General features: G+C 49.3%; 1 protein-coding gene across 1 annotated transcript in view; it reads right to left on the bottom strand.

Moving 5' to 3' along the window:
* Positions 1-17753, bottom strand: part of GRIK5 (glutamate ionotropic receptor kainate type subunit 5) — a 1516626-nt gene that overhangs the window by 269401 nt on the left and 1229472 nt on the right. The window contains exon 8 of the mRNA XM_085615595.1: positions 14390-14568. Within this exon, the coding sequence (XP_085471721.1) occupies positions 14390-14568 (179 nt within the window). The remainder of the gene's footprint in view (positions 1-14389; positions 14569-17753) is intronic.

Here is a 17753-nt window from a genome sequence, read left to right as displayed (position 1 = left end):
GTTGCTGGCCGCGAGAGATGCCGCGCTGGTGCAGGTTCGAGAGTCGACAGGCCGGTAGGGCTGGGGCCAAAGCAGTTGGTGTCTTCTTCTCTTTTTAGCAGCTGCAGGGCAGGTCCTTGTTCTTCTTGCTCTTCTTGTAGTTTTTTATCTGGAATCTCTCGAAGGAAGGTTCAGGGTGCCCCTAAATACTAGATTTAGGGGCGTTACAGGTAGGTGAAGGCCAGGGACCAATGGGTCCTTGTCCTGGGGTGGGTACACCCCCTATCCTGCCTCTCTCCTGTGGGAGGGGGGCAGTAGCCTAATCCTGATAGGGTAGGGCCCCCCATCCTCAAGATGGCGATAGCCCGGAGATGTGCTTCACCTCGCCTCCCCCACCTGAGGGGTGGGGTGGGCAGGCTGGCACATTCCCTGTCCTTGTATGGGGTTTCCGGCCAAGCTTCCCTCCAGAGTGGGGGGTTGCAGAGGCCTGGGGAATCTCCAAGAGGCGGCATGCCTTTGAAGCTTCCCTTGGCTCATCCTGGGGGAGGAGATTTATCACCTCACCCAGGACGTGCATTGTTGCAGGCCCGGGAGAGCAGGGGCTCTCCCACCCAGGGGTCCAGCAACGTGTCTGCTGTGTGGCAGCCTGGGCAGCCTCAGAGCAGACGTGGATTGCAGGTTAGCTGTAAGGGGGCATCTCTAAGATGCCCTCTGGGGTGCTTAGTACATTAAATCCCACACTGGCATCAGTGCGGGTTTAATGTGCTGAGAAGTTTGAGACCAAACTCCCCAGTCTTCAGGGTTGCCATTATGGTGCTGTGGAGCTCGTGTTTGACGAGCTCTCAGCACCATGTACTTGTAATCTGGCAGCACTGTACTTACAGTGCCCAGGAATGGACCTGGGTACTGTAGGGGCACAGGGCTCCTGCTCCTGTGCCCACACCATAGGCATAAGGCACCCAGCCAGGGGGGTGGCTGACATATGCCATGGCAGTGTAGGTGATGGGCATGGCACACAGAGATGTGTGCCATGTCGACTCTTTGTTTTGTCCTGTGCCCAGACACTCAGCCTGCAAAGGCAGTGTGTGTGTGTAAGGGTTCAGGGCCTCTAAGGGTGGCACAATGAGTGCTGCAGCCCTTAGAGGCCTTCCCTGGTCACAAGGCCCTGGGTACCTAGGGTACCATTTACTAGGGGCTGACATGTGGCCAGGGTTTGTCAATTTGGAGTTTGTATTTTAGGGAAGGAACACAGGCCCTGGGCACCTGATTGGCAGGAGCCCAGGGCACATCAAGGAAAAGTGCATCAGCTATTAGGCAAAAAAGGGGGGGGGTTACTGCAACAGAAACCCACTTTCTCACACAAGCCCCCCCCAGCCCAAAGGCCAGGAGACTTCTGCCAAAGCTGGGAGAGTCTACCTAGTCTTTCAGGCGAGGAAGAGTTGGGGAAGTGGTTTGAAAGTTGCAGGGCCTACTCTGCCTTACATCCTGCTGCCTAGGTCAGTCCCTTTGGGGAGCTGGCCTGTCTTTTTAGTCTCAGGACCTAACTCCCAAGGCTCCTCTCCTCGTCTTTTACTGTCCTTGTCCCATCTTGCTATTTTGGGCTTAGAGGTGTATACCTCGGTAGTTTCTAACTTAGCCAGGGCTAGGCCCAGCTTACCCACAGAGGCTACCCACAGCTTGAGCAACCCCACCATGACCAATAAGGTCAGGGGGCCTGACTTGCTATTTGGCAGGGGGTTAGACCACCATGCCAAGGTTAGGGCTGCCATGAAGGCTAACACCCAGCAGAGGCTGCTGACAGCTGTCAGTGCCCAGAACCACACCTTTAGCTCCTGACTGGCAAGTGAGGGAGCTATTTTATAGTTTTCTTTGGGTCCTGGCTGTTGGTCTGTTTTAGGATAGGGGGTCCCTACTCCTGGTAGGGAACACCCCTTCTCCACCCTTTGTTCTGCCACCTGAGGAGCCACTAATTCAGGCTGGACAGTTGCCTGACTAGTCAGGTCTAGTGGTTGGCTAGGGGGCGCTTTACCAGTGCCATTGTGGGAGTTTTCCCTTACTGGGATAGAATCTCCCTGGCTCTCTGGAACTGTGGCTAACAGTTGCCCACCTTTCCTACCCTGTTTCTTCTCACTCTTTTGGGACTCAGCTGCACTGACTGCAGGTTGAGCCTCCACAGGTTCTTTAGGCGAGGCCTGGCATTGGGCCAGCACCTCTCTTTGTCTCAGTTCCACATCTAAGTGATCATTCCCCAAGAGACAATCAAGGGGGAGGTTTTTACTGACTATCACTTTTCTCCATCTAAGGGACCCAGCTGTGGCTAGGGGCACTATAGCCACAGGCCTAACAGTGACTCCCCCTGGGACAGTTCTTACCCTTCTGGTTTCCCCTGGGACATATTGGTGTGGGAATACCAACCTGTCATGTACCACAGTGTGACTGGCACAGGTATCTCTCAGGGCAGTGGCTGGGATTCCATTCACCAGTAGGTGGTGGAAGTGTCTACTTCCTTCTGGGATCTCCAGCTTGCTTCTTGGGCCCATTCCCCAGTTGAAAGCTAGGAGGACTTCCTCATCTGAGGACCCTCCCTCCCAAGCTACACTGGCAACCCCTGGGGCTACACTAGTCACCCCTGGAGCTGTACTAGGAACCTTATTGTTAGGACAGCTAGAGTCCTGGGTGTGGTGTCCAGCCTTCTGACAGTTGAAACACCATATTCTGTTGGGATCCCAATTCTTACCTTGGTACCCTGGTTTAGTTTGTGAGGTGTCTTTGGGCCCACCCTCCTGGTCAGGTTTTTGGGGGGCTACCTGGGACTCCTTTCTTTTATCCACAAGGGGTTCACTCTCTTTCTTCTGGGGAGGTTTTGGGACCCCTTGGTTCTGGTCCCTCCCAGTGAACGTCCTAGTCACCCTAGTCTTGACCCAGTGGTCTGCTCTTTTTCCCAATTCTTGGGGGGATTTTAGACCTAGGTCTACCAAATGCTGATGCAACTTTTCATTTGTGCAGTTACTCAAAATATGTTCCTTCATGAATAAATTGTACAATCCAGTAAAATCCTGCACACCATGTCCAGCTAACCAACCATCCAGTGTCTTCACTGAGAAATCTACAAAATCAATCCAGGACTGGGTCTGGGTTTTGTGAGCCCCCCTGAATCTAATTCTATACTCCTCAGTGGTGAATCCAAATCCCTCAATCAGAGCTTTCTTCATGAGGTCATAGGATCCTGCTTCTGGCCCAGAGAGAGTCAGAAGCCTGTCCCTGCAGTTACCAGAGAACAGTTCCCACAGGAGTGCCCCCCAGAGAGGTTTCTTTACTTTCCTGATATCACAAGCCCTCTCAAAGGCTGTGAACCATTTGGTGATATCATCACCTTCCTCAAATTTAGGGTCAATCCCTTTGGGGATTTTAAGGTCAGAAGTTTCCTCCCTATCCTTGTTTTTATTATTGCTGCCACCATTGATGGGTGCTAAACCCATCTCTCTCCTTTCCTTTTCTAGAGCCAGGAGCCTGGACTCTAGATCTATTCTTTTGGCCAGCCTCATAAGGCTGTCCTCTTCACTGGGGGGTCCCCCAGTGTTGTCTCTGGGACCAGAGCCACCTGTGTGGTCTCTAGGTGCCCAGATGCTATGTCTTGAGTTGGAGGGTATGGGTGCCATCTCCTCCCTAGGGAATAGTATGGGGAGGTTGCTGTCCTCCTCCCCTGTTTCCCTTTCCTCATCTGACTGGCCATCACCATGTTCAGATGGGTGGTCTTTAGTATACTCAGCCAGGAGCTCCTGGAGCCCTTGTTTGGTTGGATGCTGACCCATTTGTAAATTTTTGAGTTTACATAAGGACCTCAATTCCTTGAAAGACAAGTGTAAGTAAGGTGTGAGGTCGAGCTCCTCCACCAGGTCCATGTTATTATTATCACTAATAGCTGAGTTTGTTTGAGACATTCTAACCTGACAGTTCTAACCCTCTACCCTGACTATAGTGACTTTTATTTTTCTAAAATTCTAATGGGACTTAAGCAAGGCCCTAGCAAGACTTTTAGTAATTTTGGAAAAACCAATCAGAATTCTAAAGGCAATTTTTAAGAGTTCTGTCGTGTGATCAGATGGTAACCAAGTAGTCCAACAAATGCAAGTTTGTATCCCACCGCTGCCACCAATGTGAGAAAGTGGCTCTGTATATACTGTTCCCTAATAGGTACAGGGTGTACAGAGTCCACAGTCCCCCAGAGGCTGATAGAGGTCAAAGTTAGGTATGACCTTACTCTCAAAAGTGGTAGCTTGGTCGAGCAGTAAGGCAGTACCAGAGGACAGTGTAAAGCATTTATTGTACACACTCAGTCAGCAAATGGTTTCACACACTCAATAACTGAACTCTAGGCCAATGGTTTATATATATAAAATATATGCTTGTTTTATTTTTAGAACCACAAAGGGAGTAAAAATATACTTTCTCAGAATGAGAGGTTGAATATAAATACTTTTGTCTTAGGCAATAAATTTGTGTAAACAGTCACAGTTGGTTGCAATAAACAATCCTATTTCCTAAACATAACAATGCATTGAGCTCAATGGTAAATTCAGGTTATCTGTAATAAATTACTTTTCAGATTACTTTTGGAATTCCAGGTCTGGCTCCTAGAACCAGCCTGGGGTCAGTATTCAGAATCAAGTGATGAAAGTCGACTTAATAACTGTAATGATTTTTAAATAATATTTAGCTATTTCAAAAGTTAGCACTTAGAAAATATTTCACAGAAAACATTCAATGGATCTCTATGGCAAGAAATTCAAATTGCAGGTAGAGTACTTTATCGTTACTTTAGTAATCCAGGACTGGGTGCCTAGACCCAGGACTGGGGTCCTTATCAAAAGCAGGTAAGTAATTTCGTTTGCAGAAATGATACGATTTTAAAAGAATATTTCAATTTTGCAAAAGTAGACACAGAAGAAATTTCACAGAAAAGCAGACAATGGTTTCCTATGGGAGAAAAATGAGTTAGAGGTAAGTATAGTTGTGAACACTTTTCAGAGTCAGGGCTGGGCACCAAGATCCAGCACTGGGAGCTCACCTAGGAGCAGGTGAGTAAATTCGTTTTTGTCACTTGGCTGATTTTTGGTGAATTTTTGCAGTTTTGAAAAGTTCACACTTAGATTTTTGAAGAAAAAGTCAGTCAATGTTACCCTATGAGGAAAACGAAGTTAGCGGTTTAAGGGTAAGTACTCGACTGGTAGAGTTGAAATTCCGGGCTTGGACTCAGGGGTCCCCCAGTGTCAGGTAGGTACAGTTGGTTCACCCTCAGCGGTTTCAGGACGGCCGGGTGCAGAGAGAGTTGGGCCCAATGTTATCCTATGAGGGATAGGGGGGCCTTGGTTGGTGGCTGCTGTCTGGCAAGCCACGCGGCTGTGGGAGCTGGGCTCCAGGTCACTTACTCGGGGCAAGTGGGGAAGTAGGTTAGTGTAGAGAGGGCACTGCCAGGGCCACTCGGGCGGCTGGGTGCAGGGTGCTTTTGAGCCTTCGGGCGCTCAATGGAAATCAATGGGAATGTTCCGGTTTGGAAAAAGGCTGCAGGCTCGGGGACGAGGATGCTTCAGGTGCCACCACCACTTCGTGAGGTAAGTTGGGTAGTTGTAGGTTAGGTGGGTACCCCGAGATTGGGCACAGGGGGCCGCAGGGCGCCGGGTGCAGGGGTGCCTTTTGATGTCGGAAATCTTACCCTCTGGTTGATCGCGGTTGGGGTGGCACTCTGTTCTGAGGCTGCAGGCTTCTTCCGGAATGTCGAGGGGGGTCCTTGGGTGCCGGACTCGGGGTCACAGTCGCCGTGGGGTCGTCCTCAGGGTCTTTGTCCACTCCGGCACTGGCCAGGCTTGGCTGGTGCAGAGTGTGTTGGGTCCGCGGTTCCGGGCTGCTGCCCAGGGTTACAAAATAGGTTTCTTGAGTAGAGCCTCTACTCATGGGAGACCCAGGGGCTTAGAGCAAACAGGTAGCCAGGTCCTCCGGGGTTGGTGAGGTTGCTGGCCGCGAGAGATGCCGCGCTGGTGCAGGTTCGAGAGTCGACAGGCCGGTAGGGCTGGGGCCAAAGCAGTTGGTGTCTTCTTCTCTTTTTAGCAGCTGCAGGGCAGGTCCTTGTTCTTCTTGCTCTTCTTGTAGTTTTTTATCTGGAATCTCTCGAAGGAAGGTTCAGGGTGCCCCTAAATACTAGATTTAGGGGCGTTACAGGTAGGTGAAGGCCAGGGACCAATGGGTCCTTGTCCTGGGGTGGGTACACCCCCTATCCTGCCTCTCTCCTGTGGGAGGGGGGCAGTAGCCTAATCCTGATAGGGTAGGGCCCCCCATCCTCAAGATGGCGATAGCCCGGAGATGTGCTTCACCTCGCCTCCCCCACCTGAGGGGTGGGGTGGGCAGGCTGGCACATTCCCTGTCCTTGTATGGGGTTTCCGGCCAAGCTTCCCTCCAGAGTGGGGGGTTGCAGAGGCCTGGGGAATCTCCAAGAGGCGGCATGCCTTTGAAGCTTCCCTTGGCTCATCCTGGGGGAGGAGATTTATCACCTCACCCAGGACGTGCATTGTTGCAGGCCCGGGAGAGCAGGGGCTCTCCCACCCAGGGGTCCAGCAACGTGTCTGCTGTGTGGCAGCCTGGGCAGCCTCAGAGCAGACGTGGATTGCAGGTTAGCTGTAAGGGGGCATCTCTAAGATGCCCTCTGGGGTGCTTAGTACATTAAATCCCACACTGGCATCAGTGCGGGTTTAATGTGCTGAGAAGTTTGAGACCAAACTCCCCAGTCTTCAGGGTTGCCATTATGGTGCTGTGGAGCTCGTGTTTGACGAGCTCTCAGCACCATGTACTTGTAATCTGGCAGCACTGTACTTACAGTGCCCAGGAATGGACCTGGGTACTGTAGGGGCACAGGGCTCCTGCTCCTGTGCCCACACCATAGGCATAAGGCACCCAGCCAGGGGGGTGGCTGACATATGCCATGGCAGTGTAGGTGATGGGCATGGCACACAGAGATGTGTGCCATGTCGACTCTTTGTTTTGTCCTGTGCCCAGACACTCAGCCTGCAAAGGCAGTGTGTGTGTGTAAGGGTTCAGGGCCTCTAAGGGTGGCACAATGAGTGCTGCAGCCCTTAGAGGCCTTCCCTGGTCACAAGGCCCTGGGTACCTAGGGTACCATTTACTAGGGGCTGACATGTGGCCAGGGTTTGTCAATTTGGAGTTTGTATTTTAGGGAACGAACACAGGCCCTGGGCACCTGATTGGCAGGAGCCCAGGGCACATCAAGGAAAAGTGCATCAGCTATTAGGCAAAAAAGGGGGGGGGTTACTGCAACAGAAACCCACTTTCTCACACAAGCCCCCCCCAGCCCAAAGGCCAGGAGACTTCTGCCAAAGCTGGGAGAGTCTACCTAGTCTTTCAGGCGAGGAAGAGTTGGGGAAGTGGTTTGAAAGTTGCAGGGCCTACTCTGCCTTACATCCTGCTGCCTAGGTCAGTCCCTTTGGGGAGCTGGCCTGTCTTTTTAGTCTCAGGACCTAACTCCCAAGGCTCCTCTCCTCGTCTTTTACTGTCCTTGTCCCATCTTGCTATTTTGGGCTTAGAGGTGTATACCTCGGTAGTTTCTAACTTAGCCAGGGCTAGGCCCAGCTTACCCACAGAGGCTACCCACAGCTTGAGCAACCCCACCATGACCAATAAGGTCAGGGGGCCTGACTTGCTATTTGGCAGGGGGTTAGACCACCATGCCAAGGTTAGGGCTGCCATGAAGGCTAACACCCAGCAGAGGCTGCTGACAGCTGTCAGTGCCCAGAACCACACCTTTAGCTCCTGACTGGCAAGTGAGGGAGCTATTTTATAGTTTTCTTTGGGTCCTGGCTGTTGGTCTGTTTTAGGATAGGGGGTCCCTACTCCTGGTAGGGAACACCCCTTCTCCACCCTTTGTTCTGCCACCTGAGGAGCCACTAATTCAGGCTGGACAGTTGCCTGACTAGTCAGGTCTAGTGGTTGGCTAGGGGGCGCTTTACCAGTGCCATTGTGGGAGTTTTCCCTTACTGGGATAGAATCTCCCTGGCTCTCTGGAACTGTGGCTAACAGTTGCCCACCTTTCCTACCCTGTTTCTTCTCACTCTTTTGGGACTCAGCTGCACTGACTGCAGGTTGAGCCTCCACAGGTTCTTTAGGCGAGGCCTGGCATTGGGCCAGCACCTCTCTTTGTCTCAGTTCCACATCTAAGTGATCATTCCCCAAGAGACAATCAAGGGGGAGGTTTTTACTGACTATCACTTTTCTCCATCTAAGGGACCCAGCTGTGGCTAGGGGCACTATAGCCACAGGCCTAACAGTGACTCCCCCTGGGACAGTTCTTACCCTTCTGGTTTCCCCTGGGACATATTGGTGTGGGAATACCAACCTGTCATGTACCACAGTGTGACTGGCACAGGTATCTCTCAGGGCAGTGGCTGGGATTCCATTCACCAGTAGGTGGTGGAAGTGTCTACTTCCTTCTGGGATCTCCAGCTTGCTTCTTGGGCCCATTCCCCAGTTGAAAGCTAGGAGGACTTCCTCATCTGAGGACCCTCCCTCCCAAGCTACACTGGCAACCCCTGGGGCTACACTAGTCACCCCTGGAGCTGTACTAGGAACCTTATTGTTAGGACAGCTAGAGTCCTGGGTGTGGTGTCCAGCCTTCTGACAGTTGAAACACCATATTCTGTTGGGATCCCAATTCTTACCTTGGTACCCTGGTTTAGTTTGTGAGGTGTCTTTGGGCCCACCCTCCTGGTCAGGTTTTTGGGGGGCTACCTGGGACTCCTTTCTTTTATCCACAAGGGGTTCACTCTCTTTCTTCTGGGGAGGTTTTGGGACCCCTTGGTTCTGGTCCCTCCCAGTGAACGTCCTAGTCACCCTAGTCTTGACCCAGTGGTCTGCTCTTTTTCCCAATTCTTGGGGGGATTTTAGACCTAGGTCTACCAAATGCTGATGCAACTTTTCATTTGTGCAGTTACTCAAAATATGTTCCTTCATGAATAAATTGTACAATCCAGTAAAATCCTGCACACCATGTCCAGCTAACCAACCATCCAGTGTCTTCACTGAGAAATCTACAAAATCAATCCAGGACTGGGTCTGGGTTTTGTGAGCCCCCCTGAATCTAATTCTATACTCCTCAGTGGTGAATCCAAATCCCTCAATCAGAGCTTTCTTCATGAGGTCATAGGATCCTGCTTCTGGCCCAGAGAGAGTCAGAAGCCTGTCCCTGCAGTTACCAGAGAACAGTTCCCACAGGAGTGCCCCCCAGAGAGGTTTCTTTACTTTCCTGATATCACAAGCCCTCTCAAAGGCTGTGAACCATTTGGTGATATCATCACCTTCCTCAAATTTAGGGTCAATCCCTTTGGGGATTTTAAGGTCAGAAGTTTCCTCCCTATCCTTGTTTTTATTATTGCTGCCACCATTGATGGGTGCTAAACCCATCTCTCTCCTTTCCTTTTCTAGAGCCAGGAGCCTGGACTCTAGATCTATTCTTTTGGCCAGCCTCATAAGGCTGTCCTCTTCACTGGGGGGTCCCCCAGTGTTGTCTCTGGGACCAGAGCCACCTGTGTGGTCTCTAGGTGCCCAGATGCTATGTCTTGAGTTGGAGGGTATGGGTGCCATCTCCTCCCTAGGGAATAGTATGGGGAGGTTGCTGTCCTCCTCCCCTGTTTCCCTTTCCTCATCTGACTGGCCATCACCATGTTCAGATGGGTGGTCTTTAGTATACTCAGCCAGGAGCTCCTGGAGCCCTTGTTTGGTTGGATGCTGACCCATTTGTAAATTTTTGAGTTTACATAAGGACCTCAATTCCTTGAAAGACAAGTGTAAGTAAGGTGTGAGGTCGAGCTCCTCCACCAGGTCCATGTTATTATTATCACTAATAGCTGAGTTTGTTTGAGACATTCTAACCTGACAGTTCTAACCCTCTACCCTGACTATAGTGACTTTTATTTTTCTAAAATTCTAATGGGACTTAAGCAAGGCCCTAGCAAGACTTTTAGTAATTTTGGAAAAACCAATCAGAATTCTAAAGGCAATTTTTAAGAGTTCTGTCGTGTGATCAGATGGTAACCAAGTAGTCCAACAAATGCAAGTTTGTATCCCACCGCTGCCACCAATGTGAGAAAGTGGCTCTGTATATACTGTTCCCTAATAGGTACAGGGTGTACAGAGTCCACAGTCCCCCAGAGGCTGATAGAGGTCAAAGTTAGGTATGACCTTACTCTCAAAAGTGGTAGCTTGGTCGAGCAGTAAGGCAGTACCAGAGGACAGTGTAAAGCATTTATTGTACACACTCAGTCAGCAAATGGTTTCACACACTCAATAACTGAACTCTAGGCCAATGGTTTATATATATAAAATATATGCTTGTTTTATTTTTAGAACCACAAAGGGAGTAAAAATATACTTTCTCAGAATGAGAGGTTGAATATAAATACTTTTGTCTTAGGCAATAAATTTGTGTAAACAGTCACAGTTGGTTGCAATAAACAATCCTATTTCCTAAACATAACAATGCATTGAGCTCAATGGTAAATTCAGGTTATCTGTAATAAATTACTTTTCAGATTACTTTTGGAATTCCAGGTCTGGCTCCTAGAACCAGCCTGGGGTCAGTATTCAGAATCAAGTGATGAAAGTCGACTTAATAACTGTAATGATTTTTAAATAATATTTAGCTATTTCAAAAGTTAGCACTTAGAAAATATTTCACAGAAAACATTCAATGGATCTCTATGGCAAGAAATTCAAATTGCAGGTAGAGTACTTTATCGTTACTTTAGTAATCCAGGACTGGGTGCCTAGACCCAGGACTGGGGTCCTTATCAAAAGCAGGTAAGTAATTTCGTTTGCAGAAATGATACGATTTTAAAAGAATATTTCAATTTTGCAAAAGTAGACACTTAGAAGAAATTTCACAGAAAAGCAGACAATGGTTTCCTATGGGAGAAAAATGAGTTAGAGGTAAGTATAGTTGTGAACACTTTTCAGAGTCAGGGCTGGGCACCAAGATCCAGCACTGGGAGCTCACCTAGGAGCAGGTGAGTATTCGTTTTTGTCACTTGGCTGATTTTTGGTGAATTTTTGCAGTTTTGAAAAGTTCACACTTAGATTTTTGAAGAAAAAGTCAGTCAATGTTACCCTATGAGGAAAACGAAGTTAGCGGTTTAAGGGTAAGTACTCGACTGGTAGAGTTGAAATTCCGGGCTTGGACTCAGGGGTCCCCCAGTGTCAGGTAGGTACAGTTGGTTCACCCTCAGCGGTTTCAGGACGGCCGGGTGCAGAGAGAGTTGGGCCCAATGTTATCCTATGAGGGATAGGGGGGCCTTGGTTGGTGGCTGCTGTCTGGCAAGCCACGCGGCTGTGGGAGCTGGGCTCCAGGTCACTTACTCGGGGCAAGTGGGGAAGTAGGTTAGTGTAGAGAGGGCACTGCCAGGGCCACTCGGGCGGCTGGGTGCAGGGTGCTTTTGAGCCTTCGGGCGCTCAATGGAAATCAATGGGAATGTTCCGGTTTGGAAAAAGGCTGCAGGCTCGGGGACGAGGATGCTTCAGGTGCCACCACCACTTCGTGAGGTAAGTTGGGTAGTTGTAGGTTAGGTGGGTACCCCGAGATTGGGCACAGGGGGCCGCAGGGCGCCGGGTGCAGGGGTGCCTTTTGATGTCGGAAATCTTACCCTCTGGTTGATCGCGGTTGGGGTGGCACTCTGTTCTGAGGCTGCAGGCTTCTTCCGGAATGTCGAGGGGGGTCCTTGGGTGCCGGACTCGGGGTCACAGTCGCCGTGGGGTCGTCCTCAGGGTCTTTGTCCACTCCGGCACTGGCCAGGCTTGGCTGGTGCAGAGTGTGTTGGGTCCGCGGTTCCGGGCTGCTGCCCAGGGTTACAAAATAGGTTTCTTGAGTAGAGCCTCTACTCATGGGAGACCCAGGGGCTTAGAGCAAACAGGTAGCCAGGTCCTCCGGGGTTGGTGAGGTTGCTGGCCGCGAGAGATGCCGCGCTGGTGCAGGTTCGAGAGTCGACAGGCCGGTAGGGCTGGGGCCAAAGCAGTTGGTGTCTTCTTCTCTTTTTAGCAGCTGCAGGGCAGGTCCTTGTTCTTCTTGCTCTTCTTGTAGTTTTTTATCTGGAATCTCTCGAAGGAAGGTTCAGGGTGCCCCTAAATACTAGATTTAGGGGCGTTACAGGTAGGTGAAGGCCAGGGACCAATGGGTCCTTGTCCTGGGGTGGGTACACCCCCTATCCTGCCTCTCTCCTGTGGGAGGGGGGCAGTAGCCTAATCCTGATAGGGTAGGGCCCCCCATCCTCAAGATGGCGATAGCCCGGAGATGTGCTTCACCTCGCCTCCCCCACCTGAGGGGTGGGGTGGGCAGGCTGGCACATTCCCTGTCCTTGTATGGGGTTTCCGGCCAAGCTTCCCTCCAGAGTGGGGGGTTGCAGAGGCCTGGGGAATCTCCAAGAGGCGGCATGCCTTTGAAGCTTCCCTTGGCTCATCCTGGGGGAGGAGATTTATCACCTCACCCAGGACGTGCATTGTTGCAGGCCCGGGAGAGCAGGGGCTCTCCCACCCAGGGGTCCAGCAACGTGTCTGCTGTGTGGCAGCCTGGGCAGCCTCAGAGCAGACGTGGATTGCAGGTTAGCTGTAAGGGGGCATCTCTAAGATGCCCTCTGGGGTGCTTAGTACATTAAATCCCACACTGGCATCAGTGCGGGTTTAATGTGCTGAGAAGTTTGAGACCAAACTCCCCAGTCTTCAGGGTTGCCATTATGGTGCTGTGGAGCTCGTGTTTGACGAGCTCTCAGCACCATGTACTTGTAATCTGGCAGCACTGTACTTACAGTGCCCAGGAATGGACCTGGGTACTGTAGGGGCACAGGGCTCCTGCTCCTGTGCCCACACCATAGGCATAAGGCACCCAGCCAGGGGGGTGGCTGACATATGCCATGGCAGTGTAGGTGATGGGCATGGCACACAGAGATGTGTGCCATGTCGACTCTTTGTTTTGTCCTGTGCCCAGACACTCAGCCTGCAAAGGCAGTGTGTGTGTGTAAGGGTTCAGGGCCTCTAAGGGTGGCACAATGAGTGCTGCAGCCCTTAGAGGCCTTCCCTGGTCACAAGGCCCTGGGTACCTAGGGTACCATTTACTAGGGGCTGACATGTGGCCAGGGTTTGTCAATTTGGAGTTTGTATTTTAGGGAACGAACACAGGCCCTGGGCACCTGATTGGCATGAGCCCAGGGCACATCAAGGAAAAGTGCATCAGCTATTAGGCAAAAAAGGGGGGGGGGTTACTGCAACAGAAACCCACTTTCTCACATAGCTCACTTATCATTGCAGTGCCAGTGGGAGCTCTCTTTATCATTGCACTTCCATGGAAGCTCTCTTTATCATTGTCCTATCAGTGTAAGGTATCTTTATCATTGTCTGAACAGTGGGAGCTCTCTTTATAATTGCCCATCAGTGGCAGCTTCCTTTAGCTGTCTTGTGCCAGTGTGAACTTTCTTTTCATTTTCCTAATAGTTTGAGCTATCTTCATCATTGCACTGCTAGTGGGAGCTCTTTTATCACTGCAGTGTCACTGTGAGCTCTCTTTATAATTGCACTGCCAGTTGAAGCTCTCTTTACCATTGCACTGCCAGTGGGAGCTCTCTTTATCATTGACCTGACAGTGGGAGTGCTCTTTTACATTGCACTGACAGTGGGAGCTCTCTTTATCATTGACCTGACAGTGGGAGTGCTCTTTTACATTGCACTGACAGTGGGAGCTCTCTTTGTCATGGTTCGTCGGTGGGAGCTTGCTTTATCATTGTCCTGACAGTGAAAGCTCTCTTTACCATGGTCTGTCAGTTGTAGGTCTCTTTATCATTGTCCTATCTGTGGCATCTCTTGTTATCATTGTCCGATCAGAGGGTACTATCTTTATCATTACACTGCCAGTGGGAGTTCTCTTTATCATTGCACTGCCAGTTGTAGCTCTCTTTATCAATGCACCACCATTGGGAGCTCTCTTTATCATTACACTGCCAGTGGGAGCTATCTTTATCATTGCACTCGAGTGGGAGCTCTCTTTATCATTGCACCGCCAGTTGTAGCTCTCGTTATCATTGCACTGCCATTGGGAGCTCTCTTTATCATTGCACTGCCAGTGGGAGCTCTCTTTATAATTGCACTGCATTGGGAACTCTCTTTATCATTGCACTGCCAGTTGTAGCTCTCTTTATCTTTGCGCTGCCAGTTGTAGTTCTCTTTATCTTTGTGCTGTCAGTTGTAGCTCTCTTTATCATTGCACTGCCAGTGGGAGCTCTCTTTATCATTGCTCTGCCATTGGGAGCTCTCTTTATCATTGCCTTGTCAGTGTGAGCTCTCTTTATCATGGTTGGCCCTCACCACCTACCTTCTTAAGAATAATGTAGGACACTGACGCGTTGGCGTCGATGATGATTGTGGACACCTTGTCGTCACGGATCTCCTTCAGGATCGGGGTAGGGTCATTGTTGTCATCTAACATCCGAATTGACAACGTCTCTCGTGAAATGAGAAACTGTCTGATCAGCTCCTCCAATCGCAGAAGACCTGGGGGCAGAAAGGGTGAGACAGTTACAGGAAGTGAGGTAACATGGCAGTGATTAATTAGAATCCACACAGTATTGTGCCTTGTAATAGAAAATGAGGGCAGCACTTTGTAGTGTGAAGCTCTGCACAGTGGTGATGTATTTGCACTGGGTATATGTGTGCTGAGAAGGGTGCAATAAAGGGATAGAGCAGTACTGAGCAGTGTGTGCATGGTGCATGCATGTGCTAGATGTACATGTGCCTACGTGTCGTACAGTACCTGAAGGATGTAGTACTGTGTAGTGTGTGCAGTCTTTAAATCTTGTGCTTGGTGTATGTGTACTTGTGAGTGATACAACACCTAAAGAATGCAGTGCGTTTCTACATAGCTTGGTGAGCTATTACTGAACTGTAGCATAAAAGTGTGGGGGAACAGCCAGTCTGAGCATAGAGCTAAAGAGCGTTACTGAGTCTGAACACTTCTTTGTGGGGCATTACTAACTGTAGCATAGAAGAGTGGGGTAAAAGCAAACATGAGCATACCACCCAAGAGTTTTACGAAGTCTGAACACAGCTTCATGTGGCATTACTGAACCATAGCATACAAGTGTGGGGTGACAGCCAGTTTGAGCATAGTGCCAAAGAGTGTTATCGAGTCTGTACACAACTCTGTGGGGCAGGACTGAACCGTAGCATAGAAGTGTGGGGCAACAGCAAACCTGAGCGTACCACCAAAGAGGGTTTCGAAGATTGAACATACAGCTTTATGGGGCATTACTGAACCGTAGCACAGAGGTGTGGGGTAACAGCAAGTCTGAGTGGAGCACCAATGGGAGTTACTGAGTCTGAACACAGCTTCATGGGGCATTACTGAACTGTAGCATACAAGAGCAGTCTCAGCCATGATCAAACCTAAGGTCCGCCAGTATATAAATTTGGTGGGCGGCCTGTCACGTGGCCGATAGGGACATTGTTGACATCACTAAGTTAGCATGAGCCCAGCAGCCATGATGCTGCTTTTGCGCAAGTTATTACATGGCTTTGTTTTTGCAAGACTCTGTTTATGCCTTTCACATGAGACCATCTGCTTGGTTCGTTCTCAGCTTATTCCCGGAGTTTAGTTGGAACACTGTGAGCAAGGTCGATCAACAATGCCCCTTGTTATTCTGTTCTGGTCAGTCCTTAGCACCTAGACAAAACATGCTAACACAGCTGCTGCTGGAGACTCGTGCTTTGATATTATGTGGATGCATGATTAGGTAACACACACTTGGAGAGGGAGCTTTCCAGCGAGAAGAGCCATGCAGTTCCTATGATGTAGCTATACCATCTAGGCACTAAGGTATGGGGTCTGCTGACAAAGCCCAGAGATATTCTATTATATAATAATACATCTTCTTGCCAAGGGGAGGGTGGTTAGGCCTTATAGGCCTTTATCCACTGTCTTTAGATGATGACATCTCCCTTTATGATACATGGCTTTGCTGCAATGCTAACTGTATTGATATTATGTATTTTGTAACTGGTTGTGGCTCGTATACTGAGTTTTAGAGCACGATAGTTGAAATAAACATTTTAAACTATATCCGTGTTTCAGTACGTTTTTATTGTGGACAGGTACGTGAGTGTGAGCGAAAAGGTGTGTCTTGTTACCGTGATTCCTGAGAGATCCGGGAGTGTTGTGTTCTGAGGTGTCTAATAATTTGCTTATTCATGAGTGTGTAGAAGAGCGAGTGAGACACTATAGAAATTCGGTCCTGGGTTCGTGGGCACTAAGGTGGTGGTAAGGCTTAGCCCTTATACACCGAGGTCCCATTTTCCTGCGCCTAGTTCTGTGTATGTGGAGAATCCCTGTAACAGGCCCACAGTCACTGTTGCGACAGAGTATCTACACCGCCAAAATATAAATCAGGCATGTGTTTATAATAGACAGGTATGCAAACTTTTTACGACTCGGTGCCGAAATAAAATATATCTATCTATCGAGACAGGTATGCTGCAGACTATGTATGTAACAGACAGTTATGCAGCGGTCTATGTTTGAAATAGATGGGTTTGCAGCAGACTATGCTTGCAACAAGCGGATGTTCACCAAACTATGTTTTGATAAGGCGGGTATGCAGAGGACTATGTTTGGACCAGGTGGGTAGGCAGCAAACTATGTTTGGACTAGGTAGATAAGCAGTGGACTATGTTTGGATCTGTTGTGGTTAGGCAGTGGACTATGTTTGGACCAGGTGGGTAGGCAGTGGAATATGTTTGGACCAGGTGGGTAGGCAGTGGACTATGTTTGGACCAGGTGGTTAGGCAGTGGACTATGTTTGGACCAGGTGGGTAGGCAGTGGACTATGTTTGGACCAGGTGGTTAAGCAGTGGACTATGTTTGGACCAGGTAGGTAGGCAGTGGACTATGCTTGCAACAGACAATTAGCAGCAGACTATGTTTGGGCCATAAGGGACCACATCGGACATTGCTTGCCACTGACAGGTGTCCAACAGGCTACAGTTGTAGCAAACAGGAATATAGTCCCTCATACTCTCACTGTTCATTCCAGAATGGTATACAAGGTGCAGTGTTAATAAACAGAAAGATACAAAAGATATAACGCATATACAACATACATGTGCACTGCTTACTGGAGATACATATACAGCAGAGTCTTCAAACTGGGGGGTGGGCTTCCCTGTGGGGTGCTGAATTGATTATGGGGGCCCAGAAACAGGTCAAGAGGAGCATCATGTTGGAATCAATGCATTGATTTAATTGAAAAATGGCACTCATGTTGTGACTGGAAGTAGGTGTCAAAAGGGCAGGAGGTTCAAAATACCCCTCAAAATCCCTCCTCATTTCAGATAAAGGAACACTTCATAGATGTGGGCAATCATCTATTTTAATTTAAAAATGCACAACTGAGCATAGCTGCAATGTGTGAACTATTAAATATGTTTAGAGCTACTTATTCTACAGAATAATTGTGATAAAATGTGATTGTCATTCTGAGGTTCTGATTCCATTTTTAACATGGGGTCATGGCATTATATAGTTTGAAGACCAATGCTATACAGTATACCTTTCACATTGCAGATGGAGGGGTATACAGGACCGGCTGCTTATAAGTGATAAATGCATAGCAGCCTTGCAGCAGTCAGGCCATTGCAACCCTCTCTTCTAATAACAAGCTGGCATACTCGCCTTACAACAGATA

The sequence above is a fragment of the Triturus cristatus genome, chromosome 7 (assembly GCF_964204655.1).
Source record: "Triturus cristatus chromosome 7, aTriCri1.1, whole genome shotgun sequence".
NCBI classification, from domain to species: Eukaryota; Metazoa; Chordata; class Amphibia; order Caudata; family Salamandridae; genus Triturus; species Triturus cristatus.
The sequence above is the reverse complement of the archived record's forward strand: the minus strand, read 5'-3'. Positions and strand labels throughout refer to the sequence as shown.